The 18,824-nt window shown below is 36.9% G+C and overlaps 1 protein-coding gene across 1 annotated transcript in view; it reads left to right on the top strand.

Annotated features, from left to right (window-relative positions):
• The first annotated feature begins 5,833 nt into the window (after window positions 1-5,833).
• LOC121413879 (transient receptor potential cation channel subfamily A member 1 homolog) overlaps window positions 5,834-18,824 on the top strand; it is a 33,333-nt gene continuing 20,342 nt past the window's right edge. The window contains exons 1-5 of the mRNA XM_041606857.1: window positions 5,834-6,191; window positions 14,315-14,537; window positions 15,288-15,373; window positions 15,934-16,173; window positions 18,227-18,487. Coding sequence (XP_041462791.1) covers window positions 5,976-6,191; window positions 14,315-14,537; window positions 15,288-15,373; window positions 15,934-16,173; window positions 18,227-18,487 — 1,026 coding nt within the window. The 5' untranslated portion in view covers window positions 5,834-5,975. The remainder of the gene's footprint in view (window positions 6,192-14,314; window positions 14,538-15,287; window positions 15,374-15,933; window positions 16,174-18,226; window positions 18,488-18,824) is intronic.

Raw genomic sequence — 18,824 nt, forward strand, 5'->3', positions numbered from 1 at the left:
GAGTGCAAATGGAATGCTGATTCGAGAGAATATAATATTTCATTAACTAATCCTTTGTAAACACCAGATGCATTGTTACACGATCATGACCTAAATGGGGTCGTGTCAGAAAGCTGTTCGTATCCGCGAGACTTGTGATTCGTTTCCACTCAGTTTGATTCCCATCAGAGAGGGAGAGGGGAGGGGGATGCGAGGAAGATTATTGTATTGACCAGAATCTGAATACAAGTTTGTAATTTGTCAACATTTGATTATAGTTTTAGGAAATCCAGTCTCATCTAATAAGCATGGGCGGAAATCCCAGGGGGACGCGCCCCCTACCCAAAATAGTAGGGGGACACATTATCAAACGTGCCCCTACTATTTTTGGTATTTATGATGGAAAGAAATACATCATTCAAAATGTAAATAAAACACGTATTTTGGTCGAAATGACCTTTCATTTTGCGTGATAACCCTTTTTTTGGCTTGTCAAATTTATTTTGGTCGAAATTACCTGACATTTGGGATAATAAACCCTCCCCCCTTTTTTTTGCTTGTCAAATTTTCCAGCCCCTGGTCCCTTTACCTTTGGGAGGTGATTTCCGCCCTTGCTCATAAGCAGTGGGCTATACATCATTTAGCACGAGAAAAAATGAATTTATGACCTTCTTCCCACTCCTTTTTTTTTACTCAACTGAATGTAAAATTTGCATCATAAGATATGCATCAAGTGAACGAAGAGACTCTTGGCTTCACAATACTATGGTTGTGTCTATAAGAAATTTTATAACACCGACAATGTTGGTTCTACTTTTTGTTCGGGATGCAGGTTGTAGGGGGAGGGCAAAAGGATTGATGAGACACGATATTTTTATTGGACACATCGTGACGTCATGAACATGAAAGAAGGCGTAGAAATATTGCATACGTCATTTTTATCTAACCTACAAATATAACATATCACATTTACGGTGCCCACTGGTGTGTATGTAGTATAGCCCCATCTTCGGTCATATCGTGAGAATGCTTCTTTTAGTACAATTGTCAGGCTGTAGACAAACTTTCTATCTTCTTTATGGCAAATTCTAAACGAGGGCCTACAAAAGATATCATATTTTACCAGCCATCCCAAAGCAAACAAGTTGCCAGGTCGCTGTAAATGGCCAGAATAGTAATTTGATCTTAAATAAGGCCTTTTTAATGCTTATCGAAAGCCATACTGTCAAAATGTAAAGTTGAAATTTGGAGAAAAAAAAATTAAGAGCTTCTTTGACATACGCTTTTTTCGGATTGATTGAGAGTTTCACTGAGATTACACAGTATGCATAGCTCATGTCTGAGTGAAACTTGAACGTCAGAAGTTGTTTTCAATTTACTTTTTGAAGCTCTCGCTTAGTATCTTCTGCATTCAATCAGGTACTTGTATGATCGTCGGTCAATTTTGACGGAAGTTATATATCATTCTAAAGCTTGGGATGTCGTTATTAAACTCAATAAACATATACAAATTCATTTTTTGCGACTTATTGCTGGTTTGGGGGTAGTTGGTCACACAGTGTAAAAAATGAAGCGCTAATTTACAGTGCTTGTATAGTGACTGCAGTACGAGTGCTGATTTTCTAGTTAAAATTTGAACTAGAAAATCAGCACTCATAGTGCAGTCACTATACAAGCACTGTAAGTGCTAAAGTAGCACTTCTTTTTTTACAGTGTAAATGCACTGACATAACAGCCCACCTCGCTCACTGCATAATCCATTAAAATTGTTTTTCGACTTCTTTGGCAGCCCTCAAATTTTGGTACTGGGACTATTTTCTCCTTAGAAAAATCATTTAGTGATTTTTTTTAAACTTCAAAATAATAGTTTCGAAGCTAATAGCAGTAATAGTAACGATAAAAATGGATTTGGGAAGGTATCTTAAATTTTTTGTGTGTGCTTCTATGGAATGGTAAAAAAGTCAGGACAAAAACAACTCCGCACTGTTCCACAATATTCGGTCAAAAGTGTTTCAATGACAGTCTTTTGAATCATTGTCATTTATCTTTCTCCTTTAGTGAAAACATAAAAGGTGTTAAATTTAATGCTTACATCATTACAGCTTGATTAGTATATGTAAGGATTTTTAGAAATACAAACATAACTAATGACACAAATCATACAAACCGCGTTTTTGTTTGAATGACGGTATCGCAATCACAACAATATAGCTCATGTTGTAGAACAACTTTGTTTTGACAAGGAAAGTATAAAGAAGACAAATTGAGTACATGACCAATAAAGCGAATCCACACAAAAAAGCTTTATCCGATTTCAAGGTATGGTAGAAACACTTCCGTGTTTTCACTGGACCGAATATTCCTCCTTGTCAGGGTCCTCAATTTATGACCATTCGATGTATGTTCAGCAAAGACATTTGCATGAGTGAGATATACTTTTTCCATTTTTTTAATTCAAATAAATCAAATATGAAAGCATTCTTTTTAAAGGTCAAGTCCACCTCAGAAAAATGTTGGTTTAAATCAATAGAGAAAAATTAGACAAGCACAATGCTGAAAATTTCATCAAAATCGGATGTAAAATAAGAAAGCTATGACATTTCAAAGTTTCGCTTATTTTCAACAAAATAGTTATATGAACGAGCCAGTTACATCCAAATGAGAGAGTCGATGACGTCACTCACTCACTATTTCTTTTGTTTTTTATTGTTTGAATTATACAATATTTCAATTTTTACGAATTTAATGATTAGGACCTCATTGCCTGAAGCACAAAATGTTAAAATAATGGAATTCCACGTGTTCAGGGAGGAATGAAACTTCATTTCACATGACAATGACGAGAAAATAAAAATATTTCATATTTTATATAATAAAATACAAAAGAAATAGTGAGGGAGTGATGTCATCAACTCTCTCATTTGGATGTAACTGGCTCGTTCATTTAACTATTTTGTTGAAAATAAGCGAAACTTTAAAATGCCATAACTTTCTTATTTTACATCCGATTTTGATGAAATTTTCAGTGTTATGCTTGTTGAATTTGTCTCTTTTTATTCAAATCAACTTTTGTTGGGGTGGACTTGTCCTTTAAGTAAAAGATGAGAAGGATGTCATCACCGCATTATGACCATAGTGACATTAATATTGGTATAAACCAAACGGGACAAGTAGGCCCACCTGTCTCAGTACATGGACACATTTAGGTTTAAAGGTCAAGTCCACCACAGGAAAATGTTGATTTGAATCAATAGAGGAAAATCAGACAAGCACAATGCTGAAAATTTCATCAAAATCAGATGTAAAATAAGAAAGTTATGACATTTCAAAGTTTCGCTTATTTTGAACAAAATAGTTATACGAACGAGCCAGTTACATCCAAATGAGAGAGCCAATGATGTCACTCACTATTTCTTTTGTTTTTTATTGTTTGAATTATACAATATTTCAATTTTTACGAATTTGACGATTAGGACCTCCTTGCCTGAAGCACAAAATGTTAAAATAATGGAATTCCACGTGTTCAGGGAGGAATAAAACTTCATTTCACATGACAATGACGAGAAAATGAAATATTTCATATTTCATGTAATGAAATACAAAAGAAATAGTGAGTGAGTGATGTCATCAGTTCCTCATTTGCATACCGACCGAGATGTGCATATAACTGTTTTGTGAAATTAAGCGAAACTTTAAAATGCCATAACTTTCTTATTTTACATCCGATTTTGATGAAATTTTCAGTGTTATGCTTGTTGAATTTTTCTCTTTTTATTCAAATCAAGTTTTAGTTTGGGTGGACTTGTCCTTAATGACTTACTTCCAATAAACACTACGTCAGTCATTGGCGTACAAGGGGGGGGGGGGGTCTACGACCATGGAAACGGAAGAAAAATTTGAAAGGGAAAGAAAGTGAAAGGGGACGGGTGCAATATCACTTAACAGGTTCTTTTTATGTCAAAATCAAGCAAAAAATTACATTTGCATTTTACAAAGACCAAACCTTTCGCTAGCTACCGACTTTTCAAAAAATGTTCCCACATACGCAATGCTGTGCCATATGCCCTTCAAAGATTTAGGCTCAGTATGCCACTGAGGTCAGTTAGTTTGAAATGTGAATGTATCAATTTCAATGGGAGATAATAGTTGATTAGAGTATCTTATCGTTTTTTTTATTTCATTTTTATTACTGATGTTTATTATAATTGTTGATATAATGATGATATATACTATTATTATCATCATCATCATCATCACTATTGAAGTAGTGGTAGCAGTGGTCGTAGTGGTCGTAGTAGTCGTACTAGTAGTAATACAAAAATTAGTATTTTCATGCAGAAATGACAGTAATGCTACAGTAACACCAACGGAAACCGACTCTAAACCGAGTGACACATCGATGGGTTTGGAGTTAGTTTCGGATAGTTGTGAATAATGTAAAACAAAAAAATATGTTATAACAATAATTGGTCATCATGCAGTCAGGCAGATTGTTATAGGCAAATAAACAACAATCGCCTTGAATATCTTACAAAGTGTACTAGAAGAAAAGTAAAAGACAATTTTACAAGTTTTACTTGTCTTGCTTACGTGACGAACGGATAAATCCTATCATTCTGAGTAACCTCATTTTGATCTGATTATCTTCGATGTTTCGTTGCGTTTATATGATAATGGTATGTCGGTGTTATGTTTCTAGGTTTTCTATTTTTTATTATTATTATTATCATCATCATCATTATTATTATTATCATTATCATTATTATTATTATCACTATTGAAGTAGTGGTAGTAGTGGTAGTAGAGGTAGTAGTAGTAGTAGTAGTAGTAGTAGTAGTAGTAGTAGTAGTAGTAGTAGTAGTAGTAGTAGTAGTAGTAGTAGTAGTAGTAGTAGTAGTAGTAGTAGTAGTAGTAGTAGTAGTAGTAGTAGTAATACAAAAATTAGTATTTTGATGCAAAAATGACAGTAATGCTACAGTAACACCAACGAAACCGACTCTATACCGAGTGACACATCGATGGGTTTGGAGTGGGTTTCGTATAGTTGTGAATAATGTAAAAAAAAAATGTTATAACAATAATTGGTCGTCATGCAGTCAGGCAGATTGTTATAGGCAAATAAACAACAATCGCCTTGAATATCTTACAAAGTGTACTAGAAGAGAAGTAAAAGACAATCCTACGTGTCTTGCTTACGTGACGAACGGATAAATCCTATCATTCTGAGTAACCTCATTTTGATCTGATTATCTTCGATGTTTTGTTGCGTTTATATGATAATGGTATGTCGGTATTATGTTTATAGGTTTTCTATGTATCTTCTTTTTGAAGTGGGTAGTTTAGGGGTTTAACCTTGTCAGACTTAAAGGGATGTTGATGCCTAACACCATCCACAATGCATGTTTCACTCATATAACGTCTGTCCCTTTTGTACCATTACTGGATGAGACCTTAACAGACTTTACTCTGCAATACACTAGCGCCAATGCAGTCTCAATTCATTCTGCGAAAAGCTAAATAATACTCTATTGGGACAGGAGATTTCATGCCACAGTAATTCAGTTAACCTTTTCTGTCCCTGGCGTTTCAATGGTTGATGATTCTTATCTTATATTCTTAATACTGAAATGATTTGTTTTTGTGATTTTTTTGCCGAATGAATAATAATAAAAGTAATATCAATTGAGAAAATTAACAGGCTTATCATGATCCTCCTTTCAATGAAATAGCATTCAAGTTGATCGTTCCGTATATGATGCACGTTGAAGTTTAAGGATGTGTGTTCATTGATATGTTTACAACCTAAATTATGAACGGTCATTTTAGCTCAATTTGGAGGATCTTTGGTGACTGGCCATAGTGGTGACGTACGGCGGATCAAACGTTACGGTTGGGTTCTCTTGGCTTTGTAATCACCGAGTTGCCTGTCCTTCTATCCGGGGTTATCAGGGTGATCAGAAGGCTATGAAGAATAGATTCATTCTTCAGAAGTTGAAATGGCGTCGAAGGGGATGAACGGCTCTCTGCCGAACTTCGTCGGCGACAACGAGAGACGAGACACCGCGGATAGCAAGCGTCTGATTGAGCTGAAGACGTTGTCGGCGAAGTCGAGTGGGTGCTTGGTCACGAATGGTGAGCACGGTAGACGCGATGGTGACGATTCGTCAACGATTACCAAGGCTTCTTCGCTTTCTCGAGAGAGAACTACATCGGTGAGTGTTTCATTACTGCCTTCCTATTTTGAGGAAGTAAAAATAGCAATTAGTAAAAAAAAAATATATGGAGATTTTCTATTTTCTTCCACGTTTGTCCTATTTTTTCAAAAAGAGAACTGTGCATCTAATTCAAGACATTTTCACACCACAAGAGGCCAACTCCAGCACTCTAAAAAAAATCAATTCTTGCTCCAAAAGGAGTCAGAACGTTCTACCTCGAGAGGGGTGTGATTTTGGACCTTTTTTCTATACGCACACTCACACTTTTTTGCACCCCAAATGAAAAAGTTGTACCAATCTTATGGGGTGTAATCATGCACCCTTAATTAAAAATTATGCAAACAATTACCCTTTTATTATTGTTTGCATAAAAAATACCCGTTTCTTGAAGGTGAAACTTTTCACATTTGAAGTGTATAATGCCTGACGTTCAAAAAGGGTGCCAATTTGAACCTTTAATAAGGCTGTACCCTATAGGGTGCTAGATATACATGTATACCAAACTTCACCCCTAAATATGCACAAATTGGCATAATTACACTCATGAGAACCTTTCGGTGTGCTGCCAGTGTAACAACACTATGGTTCAAATATTAACAGTAAAAAACACTTTGTTTAAGCCCGTCACTCTTAAAACAAGTTGTTTAAATATTGTCGTAATTGTATTCAACTTAAAAAAAAACTTGTTTAAAAGCTTACAACAGTTGATGACAGGATTAGATCACCTAGGATGAGACCGAATCCAGATGATCCATTTTTCAGCTCCGCAAAATGGTATCAGAGCATTCACACGTGTGTGTGATTTTGTGGAGACGAGAGTTTTTTGTCTGCTTGAGCAATCAAACAACACCACCCCCAAAATACAAAAACATGAGAAAAATAAAAAAAGGGAGAGAAAGGTGAAAACTGAAAAGAGCTTCTTAAAAATGCCCGTAAGAAGTCATTTCAAATTACGTAACTTTCAACAATAATGGGTTTTTTTAACCTTCAAATCCCTGTTGTGACAAGATACTCAAGATTTGTTAGAATATTTGCCCAAATGCTAAACATACTGATTTGAAATGTGTTACATTCTAAATAAGTAGATTTGTGCGATATATGTCAGGCAAGCTCTCGATAGAACAGAAAATTACTTTCACTCGAAATGTAATCTTCCCAAAAGGTCAGTTCATCTACGCAATGTAATGACTACAGTTCAGTTGGTTGAATAAACTACCATAACAAATCGTAAACATTTTATTTACTTAGAACACTATTATTACGCTACATTATTTTGGTCTGTGTCAGATATTATAATTATAAAGGTTAACACTGATATTTCATCTGTTTGTTTCTGTTTGTGGTAACTACCGCAGGAACTCGGCAGGACAGCATTTTGCTGGTAAACGCCAAGCTGGTATATAACCAATTACCTATGAAACATTTTACGTCTAGGTTAATCAGTCATAGTGGCTGACGTTATTATTATAGACGACAGATATCACTCTCGGGCCTTTTTATCAAAGTGGAGACAATGGCAGAGTTGGGATTCGAACTCACAACCTTGTGATTATGAGTCCAATGCTCTTACCACTGGACCACACGACCCGTGTAGATATTATGTATTGAAACGAATAAGAAGATGAACGTCTCCAAATTTTCATTTTATATTTCATTATATCAACTTAAAAATTATAAATGAACGTATTATTTGTATTTGATATATTTTGGCGATTTTGTGTTCACATTAAAATGGCAGCTTTTAAGCAGCTTTTTGTTATCCAAGGGAAAAAAATGTTGTTGAAATTATACATTGCATGCATGCATTTGTCCTTGATGTGAAGCACATATCCTTTTGTAGTTTTGAGATCGATACAGCCATAGCTTTCAAACTAACTTTTATGAAACGGCTCCGATAACAATTTAGACCCACCCACACCGGTTAGACAAATCCACCACTAATCCAATTGTTCTAAGGATTAAAGTTAAATCTGAGTTATGTCTGATGAAAGCTTCCTTTGCCAGCCATGATATTACGACCTTAATCATATTAACATAGATTTGAGGGAGAAGGTTACCGATGTGAGAAATTGTCTTGTCTTGGTAAATACAGAGGCTTTAATATGAGAAATGATAATTTGTAATTTTTGGCATTACTCCTATGTGTTATAGATCTCGTGCTCGTTCTGTAATAAACATCATAATCGTGACTTGGTCGTGAGCCAGAATAGCCTGGTGGTTAAGTCGCTGCCCGCTGCAAGCAGTGGATGGCAGGTTCGAATCCCACTGGTTCCAATTTTTTCTGACTTATGATTTTCATTACGGATCGAGCATGCGATCTTAAACACATAGGAGTAATGCAGAAAATTTGTCTACAAATTGTCTTGTCTTTCCGTTGATGCCCACAATCAAAGTGTTGATCATCATGGCAAATTTAATTAGTCTTTTATGTGTAAGACGTGGTGTATCATTTCTCAATATATGCTCTGCAATTCATTAGAGTTGCATTAACAGAAGTTTTCCATGAACTAATTAAGTGGTAATTATATACTTTATCATAATTTCATGAATATTAATGAATGTTTCAGTCCATAGGAACATTCTCCCAGGGTGTGTTCCTTTGACACTATAATTATAAAGAACAGTCCTGACACTCTTGCCTCGTGCCCTAATATCGCTATTGTCGCTATGAATCATATACACACGTGCCGCAAATGATAACAAAAATAACAACAATAACAAAGCAAACGGATTCCCCAATCGATTATTTTAACGATAATTTTTCTTTTTTTGTATTTGTATTTATTTAGACAAGTAAAACATACAAAGTAAAACATACAAGGGATACAAAAAAAGGGTTTGAAAAAACCCGTACAAGTTTGAATCCCAAATACAAACCAAATTTAACCTCGTAACTTGTGAAAATTAAAAGGGTGCGTACATGTACGCCAAACAGGTCTATTCGGATAAATCCGACTGAGAACTGATGGTATATAGGAAAATGTTACCTCCTAGTCTAACCACTTCTCAACTCCAAAATCAAGAACTTTTAATCTCTGGATTGTGGAAGCAAAGTATGAATTTCGACGTTGAGGTAAAACCCGTTCCTCTATCCCCTCTTGAATGAGTAAAATCAATGCCCCTTTTCCCTCCATTTACAATCTCCTTGTTCTGAATGGGCAAACTCGTGGTAAACATGATGATCAACAACAAAGATTTGGTTTGGAACTGTTTTGTTTAACAAAAGCGACGCATTGGCTTGAAACATCTTTATATTTCAAGTATCAGAATTTAATTCTTGTTTTCATTCAGTCGAAGAATGCACTGAAAGCTTTGGTGACCGATTTGATACGGTCGAAAGCCTATATTCTTCGCATTATAAGAGTGCGCCTATTCCTCCGAGTGGGCACAACAAACAATTATACACATTTGGGGTTGCTTGCTCGTGAGGAGCGTTATGCATCTATTATTGATCGAGGCAAGTTTTAACTTTCCTCTACCGTGCTGGATTAACTGGGAATTAACCGAAGGGATAATCCCTAAGAAAATCTGGATGCTTCACTCTTGCTAATGTTGCAGACACAGTTTCCCAAGGGCGCTTGCGTAGCTTGTCGAAAACGGCCATATTTATTTATTTATCATACCTTTTAAAAGGTAGAAAAGATTTTTTTCGACAATGGCCGGTGTACGGTCGCCTTAGTGGATACATGAAAATTACTGCAGCATATTAACGCGGTGACGAAGGTGGGCAAATTTTGCTCACCACTGCCGCATTTTCAGATCGTTTATCTCAGAGTCATTTCTGCTTTTTGAATGTTGGTTTTAAAGTTTATACAAATTTTCAGGTAACTCACTAACAGCTAGGTAACAGACCACACATTATGTACTCCATGATTACAGCAATTAAGAAGCTGGTAACTCGATACTTGATTACAGACAAGGACTAGATATAACTCGACCCGAAAAAGATTCATGCATGGATTGAAATGAAAGAAGCGAGAGGTAGTGGGAAAATGAGAAGAATTAAGAGATGCGGGAATAGTAACAGTAAGGAAATATGGTGTCGTACATCTGTCTGTTGGCGCCCCCTTCGTCGGTAGAATCAGGATCAGGGTCCATTTCATAAAGAGTTTCAAATAATATAAGTTTGCCATTATGCCAACTATCATGATAAACGGCGCTCAGCAGCCAATCACAGTCAAGTTTCCATGGTAGTTGGAATAAATGAAACATTTACATTAGTTGAAAGTCTAAATGAAGCAGGTCCATGGGTGTATGTGGTTAAATGCTCGCCATGGTAATTAAGAAGATTTACATTAAAATGTAAATCTATAAAATAAAATGCATGTTCAATTGACTTGTGTGCACCATCGGCAAGAGGTCCAAGTTCATCAGCGGAATGAGTCCACATAGTATAGATCAGCATGCCCCAAAACAAACTAGAACGGTAGCACCATTGAATTGTACATTGACGCAACGCTACCCCCTCATCCATCACAACATGTATAGCAATATCCACTACTATACAATACTTAAGAAGCCATTCAAGTTTTGTTTAATAATAAAGTATGATGGACGAATCCTGATACCAATACATGTAATTGATGACAATTTTAATAGAGTCCTCGTTCTGATGTTGGTGGGGGCCTATTCTTTGTTTTCCTTTGAAAGAGAGAATTAAGAACCATAATCTGATTATCTAAAATCAGTGTTAAACTTTTCGTTGCCAGTCATGCCAGACGGGATTTTATCTTTATATTTAAATGGGATTTCTGCCTGATTTATTCCAACCCTTGATTTAATTTCACATTTAAACATAAAACAGCGGGATGAAATTGAGAGAAATGATTTCTTTCATCGGGGGTGGGGTGACATTATATGCAGTCGTGCCCGCCCCTCCTCCTAACAAAAGTCTCAGACGATCCCGACCCCAGCTCCGTTGTATCAAAGTATACCATTATGATAACTTTCTTCTTCAGTGGATCTTATGGAAGCTTAAAAGTGCCACCCAGATGTTGAGATAATTATCTTGGGAAGTCGACATCTTGCTAGCGAAAAGATCAGATGACGAGATCCCGGATCTCATCATGTCCGCATCTTTCGGAAGAGATGATCAGATGACAAGATCCCGGATCTCATCATGTCGACATCTTGTAGAATAGATGATCAGATGACAAGATCCCAGATCTCATCATGTCTACATCCTTTTGAAGAACCCTATGCCATTTGAACAGTAATTGCCCGCAAAAACGAGTTTTACAACTTCAGCTTTGAATTTTTTCCTAAACCGCACGCTCATTATACTCTCTCGCAAAAAATAAAGCCCAAATATACATATTTCCATAATCAGAAGTCACTTCAAAAAGCCTTTTCTCTACTTTATTACTATAAAACACCCAAAGACTTCACGCAGATAATAATCTAATGGTGAAAATATCACCAAATTGCCCATTTTGACGTACGACCTAGTGTCATTTTTGGCTTTGCCCCCCCCAAACGAAAATTCGTTCGGCCGCCCTTGCCTTCCCATCCTCATTACAATGGAACTGCAATAGTGTTTCTCCCCCACCACCACACTTGCCCTTCCTCTGCTTTCCCAGTTTTCATTTTTCGGATTAACTAACCATCGGAATAACGAATCTTATTTCGTTTTCGGATTAACGAACCTTGGAAACCTGGGATCTTGTCATCTGATCATCTCTTCTAAAAGATGTCGACATGATGAGATCCGGGATCTTGTCATCTCATCATCTCTTCTAAAAGATGTCGACATGACGAGATCCGGGATCTCGTCATCCGATCATCTCTTTTAAAATATGTCGACATGACGAGATCCGGGATCTCGTCATCTGATCATCTCTTCTATAAGATGTCGACATGATGATATCCGGGATCTCGTCATTTGATCATCTCTTCTAAAAGATGTGGACATGATGAGATCCGGGATTTCGTCATCTGATCTTTTTCTATCAAGATGTCGACTTCCCAAGATAATTATCTCAACATCTCGGTGGCACTTTCAAGCTTCCATGTAACACCGAAGGCATGGTTTACAATAAAGCAGCTTTCAGAAACCGTTGCTAATGACCAGAAATATGAAGGATTATTGACAAAGGAAAAGAATGTACCGGTGGAACTGCAGTGAAATGAAAATGCAAACAAACACTCACCCTCACACACACAAAAAATCTAGTGAGTTGATTGCGTATTGATGAGGCATTGAAATATATGCATTTCTCATGTTTTTATCATTTTCTTTTAATGTTGGTAGGCTCTATACGAGTTTTTTTTCTGTTTATCCTTTCATTTTCGATTCTAAATTATGTACCGTACGTGATTTTTATTCTACAATCCGTCCGTATCATCCCCTATATGAAAGGGGTATACCGGCGTTTAGCAAAATCAGAAACCAACCGATCAAGATGTCTTTACATAAACACTTTTTGAAATGAAAAAACAATTAAATTATACATGGAGGGCCCATTTTCCAATTTCTCAAAATTTGTGACCATACAGCCCTTGTTCACATGATGTGCGTCAATATTCTTGCTCTTATGCTTAACATCTGATACAGTCGTGCTACAGGTAATATTTGGGGATGAAGATTAGGCTGAAAATTTTGTTGGAAAGATGCTTCTCTTAATTGATATTAAAGGCCAAGTCCACCTCAGAAAACTGGTGATTCGAATCAAAAGAAAAAGTCAAGCAACAAGCATAACGCTGAAAAATTCATCAAAATCGAATGCAAAATAATGCGCAACTCAGTGATGAGAGAGTCGATGATGTCACTCACTATTTCTCTTGTTTGTTATTTTTGATTTATACAATATTTTAATTTCCACAGATTTGAGAAAAATGACCGACGTGATTCTAACTTGAAATATTAAACAATGGTAGGTCAACATGTTTCAGAGAGAAATAAAACTTTGTTTTGTAGGAAAATGGGGAGAAAATTAAAATATTTTAAAAGAATTAGGCCTGAAACAAAAGTGAGTGGGTGATGTTATCAGTCCCCTCGTTTGCATAACAGCCTGCATGACCAGGATGTGCATACAACTGGGTCTTTTAATGTCTTAAGTTAAAATTTCTTATTTTACATCCCATTTTGATGAAATTTTCAGTTTTATGAATGTTGGATTTTTCACTTTCAATTTGGCCAGGCGATGGGCATTGGTAGTTTTTATATTTAAGATTTAATTTTCGTTCATCTTTTCTTTTTTTAGCAATGACCCACCTAACAATGCTTATAACCTATTTGAATTCGTCACAAATAAGTGTTTAATAACCACTGCACACTTTACCTTCATCTAAAGCCAGGATCTAAAATCTGTCAACTTCTGTCGTACTATGGTATCGGTAATCAGTCATATTTGACTATTTTTTAATTGTTGCCATGTATGACTTTGTCGTCGTTAACTTCCTGATCGGTGTTATTGAAAATTGGAAATATCGGCATTCATGCAAGCCTCATCGGGGTCAGTGTGCACGGTGTAAAGGCCTTTCAAAATGATCAATTGTCAGTTTCGGTCTAAATTCAATTGTAAAGCTCCCATGACCATGACAGTTATCGTTATGACTTATTTTGTTTTTGAATAACTAGCAGACTTAATAAGCTTAAATTCCCATGCAAATATATGTAGGCCTACGGTTTATCCCTGTTTTTTTTTTTGTTTTTGTTTAAACAAGTGCACACGTTGATACAATTATTGCTTACAAGCATTTCATTTATTTAATATGATAAAAGAGCAGCGCAGTGTATGCCTTCCCCGAGATGTCCGACGGTCGGGAATCGAACCCTGGACTTCCATGTGTTTACCAGGCTCCTTAGACCACTCGTCCACTCCATGGAAGCTCTGTTATCATGGCAACGACCATGGTAACATGGCTGACCATCCAATCACGTTCAAGTTTACCATTGTAGTTGTAACAATGGCAAAGTTGTGACTCTTCATACGAAATGGTCCCCTGCAATGCCCCCCCCCTGGTTCGTCAGACCTTGGAAATAAATTCATGCATGAAAATCAATGTTTGCTCATCGAAATCAAATGAAAAGTTTTTCTGTTTTCTTCTTCTTCTTCTTCTTCTCCTCCTCCTCCTTCATATCCTCCCCCTCCATCTTCTTCTTCTTCTGCATAATATAGTTATGGTGTGGCACCGGTAATCAAATGCAGTATATAGAACGCGTGGTGGCAGGTGTGAAGATGGGGGACCATGTTAAGATGACCGAGCTGGTTAGTAAACTCGGCACGGAAGGGTTTGCAGCAGTCATCAGAGAACATGACGTCAGGAATAATACTCCACTTCACTATGCCGCCCTCAACGATGACATCCTGATGACGAAACTTCTGCTGCAGTATGGGGCAGGTATGTATGGTGATAGCATAATTATTTTCTTGTGACAATTTCTTCAATTCATAGATTGTGACTTGTGACATGAGAAATGAAGACTTGAAAAAACTACCGTCAAAAAAGGTAATTTTTGACAGTTCTGTAACCTGGCCTATTCAGAGCAAAAATTATTCCCTATTTTTATATACATGGTATCACATACCATCGTCACACGAATACAAATACATTATTCCATAGATTTGGTTTGTAACAGCATAATTAATTGGATAAAGCTCAGCGCACACTATGCGATCAGTTCAGAGAAATCATAATATGAGCATTCCAACCAATTAAATGTTGACGATCAGAGTTCAGGAAAGTGGTAAGACTAATTGAAATCGAAATTTAGACAAGTTCGAGCCTCCTTATGGGAATAAAAGCAAATTCCATTCCAAATCGTATAATGACTTCATCATCGACTGCGACTTAAGAAGCCGATTGGGACATAAATCCGACCTTATGGCTAGCCGCTAAGTAAAATTATGAGATTATCATTCCTAACATTAGGCTGAACTTCAAATGAAATGATTTTGCTTCTTGAAACTTTCACATTAATGTAAAATGTGGTTTAATTAAAAAAAATCGCATCTTAACGGATAGCCTAGTGTATGCTGGGCTTTCAGGGAACTGAATTCTCGATATTGGCAAAAGGTTGCTATTCGTGTTTGTCCATCCTGCATGTGTTACTTCTGTACTAATAGACAAATATTGTTGCATTCTTCACAGATGTTAACGCCATAGGAGAAGGTGGAAAGCACCCTCTTCACTTTGCTGCAATACGAAGGGTTATCGACAGAGGAAGCCCGAGTCGGGTAAGAGTGATATTATAAAAGTCATTTTCGTGATTTATCATTATTATTTGTTTGGCGTCACCTGTGCCTGGGAGACGAAAAGCGAACTGGTATCTTATGATATCGAAAATGATATCATTCTAGAAGATAACCCCAACATACCCAATCTATATATATGTCAACTTCTAATTGATTCCATATTGATTTATGCATATCCGTATGATTAAGATTCATAGGCCTATAAAAGTATAGATATACCGACTGATCAATAAAATATGATAATAATCATAATTAATGACAGCTCAATATCCATATATCGCTTACATTTGATGGCGTAATTATTACTGAACATATCAAGAATTGATATATATATATATTTTTTATAATTATATGTTTTATTACGAAATCAATATCAAATCACAAAATTTACAAACAATTTGTCTGATTGGCAAAAAATAAAAAAGTTACAAAGAATTGATATAAATTATGTCATCAGAAATGAACTGGCAACTCCTATTTCACCAAACTCACTTCCTTCTATATTCGTTAATTTACAATATTTCTACATTTCTTATTAACAGGTCAATGATAGCGGAGACGCCTCGTCATTTACAATGCCGACCGAAGCATCATACTCTCAGCATTCAGATGAAAACGAGAAATCTGATCAGGAAGGACAGCGACCCCGACATTCGATTTCCCTAATGAACCTGAGTTTCCTAAAGAAGGACAAGAAGAAGGGCAAGAAGAACAAGAAGAAAAAATCCTTCAAGTCTGAGCTTCCACTGCAAGTCGATAGTGATGAGGAAAAACCTTTCATAGTAAGTTTTTTTTTCAATTTTTTTAATCTGACCTAGGAGGACCGTGAGGTTGAACAGTAAAAGTGATGGTGGTGGTGAGGATGATGATGATGATAAAGATGTTGGATGGATGGATGATGATGGTGGTGGTGATGATGGTGATGATGACGATGATGAAGATGATGATGATGATGATGGTGGTGATGATGATGATGATGATGTTGGATGGATGATGAAGATGATGATGATGATGGTGGTGGTGATGATGGTGATGATGGCGATGATGATGATGTTGGATGGATGATGAAGATAATGGTGATGATGGTGGTGGTGATGATGGTGATGATGTTGGATGGATGATGAAGATGATGATGATGATGGTGATGGTGATGATGACGATGATGATGATGATGTTGGATGGATGATGAAGATGATGATGATGATGGTGATGATGATGACGATGATGATGTTGGATGGATGATGAAGATGATGATGGTGGTGATGATGGTGATGATGACGATGATGAAGATGATGATGGTGGTGGTGATGATGATGATGTTGGATGGATGATGAAGATGATGATGATGGTGGTGGTGATGATGATGATGATGTTGGATGGATGATGAAGATGATGGTGGTGATGATGGTGATGATGACGAAGATGATGATGATGATGGTGGTGGTGATGATGGTGATGATGATGATGATGATGATGTTGGATGGATGATGAAGATGATGATGATGGTGGTGGTGATGATGGTGATGATGACGATGATGATGATGTTGGATGGATGATGAAGATAATGGTGATGATGGTGGTGATGATGATGGTGATGATGTTGGATGGATGATGAAGATGATGATGGTGGTGGTGATGATGGTGATGATGACGATGATGATGATGATGATGTTGGATGGATGAAGAAGATAATGTTGATGTGAAGATGGTGATGATAAATTTGATAATTTGGCAGTTCGTGATTGAGACTACGACGACGTCCATAATGATGATGATGAATATTACGCTAATGATGGAGATGATGATGATTAGGGTGGTGGCGGTGATGATGATGATGATGAAGACCATGATGATGATGATGATGATGATGATGATGATAATGATCATAGTGAGGACGAGTCGATTGTGATAGTGATTATGATATGCGATATCGCCTGTTGTTGATTATGAAAACGATAACAGTTGTCGTTGTGGTGATGATGATGATGAGGAGGAGGAGGCGGATGGCAGTGGTGGCCATAATGATGATGAACATGATGATGATGAATAGAATAAGGAAATGGCAATAAGCTCACCAGTATACCAAAGACATGATAAAAATACTGACCGAGGACGACGATCAGTGGCAGCATATGACGGTCATGGGTTCGATCTCCGGCTGAGCCGTACCAAATGACCCTTTTGCCTTCTAGCCAAGTGTTCATCTTTTTATTGGAAAAATGTTAATTATGTCGATTCTAGAAAAGTTTTATAACTGAAGTGGCCATCCTAGTTAAATAAAACATTGTTGTACATTTGTTATATGGATTCGAACCAATGATAGGTCAAAAAGCCATCACGTGGCCAGAGCTGCAAGGATCGCAGGAGTTATATCCTAGATTCTGATGTCACCTTAGTAATATAACGTCGTTATACTTTAATTCAATTCATTTTATTTTCCAGTGCTGGTAAAAAGCATACAAGTGCAAATACAAAGGTAATACATCCATTAAACCTGAATACAAAGAACAAAGAGAAGGGTGGGAATTCGAAGAAAATTAGCATGGTGGGGGATAACAAAAGCTAAACATGCTTGTTTGGGTTTACCCCATAAAATCACATTTTAAAAAGAGCTGGAGGGGGAGGGGGTGGTCAGTACAATATTTCAAATATCAGATTATGAAGACGATTATGACCGAGGTTACATCACTCACTGAATACAGCCGTCGTAAACAGGTAATTAAAATATTGTATACAACCATTAAGCAGGCAATGTATGTATAATAGTCATCATGATTTAAAAACTCCATGTACGTAATATTAATTTTAACTTCTCTGCTGTATTCATCGTCCCAGGCCGGCAGTCTTCGGTCGCTGAGTCAATCCTTGGACATGCTGGACGAACTTGACGAGAATCCGAATGACAAAAAACACGGGAACGAAGAGGGTAACGAGGCCGCTGCCGTCGACGAGAACGTTGTCGATATCTTGCTCAAGGCAGGAGCAAACGCGAGCGCCAAAGACGCCAAGGGTATGACTCCCCTCCATCTTGCCTTCATGAAGGCCAACATGGATGCTTTCAAACGCCTCCTATCTGTACCGGAACTGGACATCAATGTAAGTAGAGTTCGATTGGTACAAGGTGTTAGCCATAGTCACATCAACGAAACCGATTCCTAACCGATCGATGGCTATGTAATTGGACATAACGTAATAACTTTGGTCGGTCCGGAGCCGTTTTCGTCGGTATGTCTGTCGCAGAAGTCTGGTTTTAGAGCCCGTCTTTCCAGTAAGAACTCATAGTCGATTCAAGTCAGTCTCAAATAACAAAAATTAATCCTCATGATAACAGGTAATTTTGAAGCACTGCTGGTATAGCAGTAATTATTATATTATAATTGCGATGTGTCAACAAAAACTTTTAATATGCGCCTTGTGGAGCATTTCATCAACA

This window comes from Lytechinus variegatus, chromosome 4 (assembly GCF_018143015.1).
Source record: "Lytechinus variegatus isolate NC3 chromosome 4, Lvar_3.0, whole genome shotgun sequence".
NCBI lineage: Eukaryota > Metazoa > Echinodermata > Echinoidea > Temnopleuroida > Toxopneustidae > Lytechinus > Lytechinus variegatus.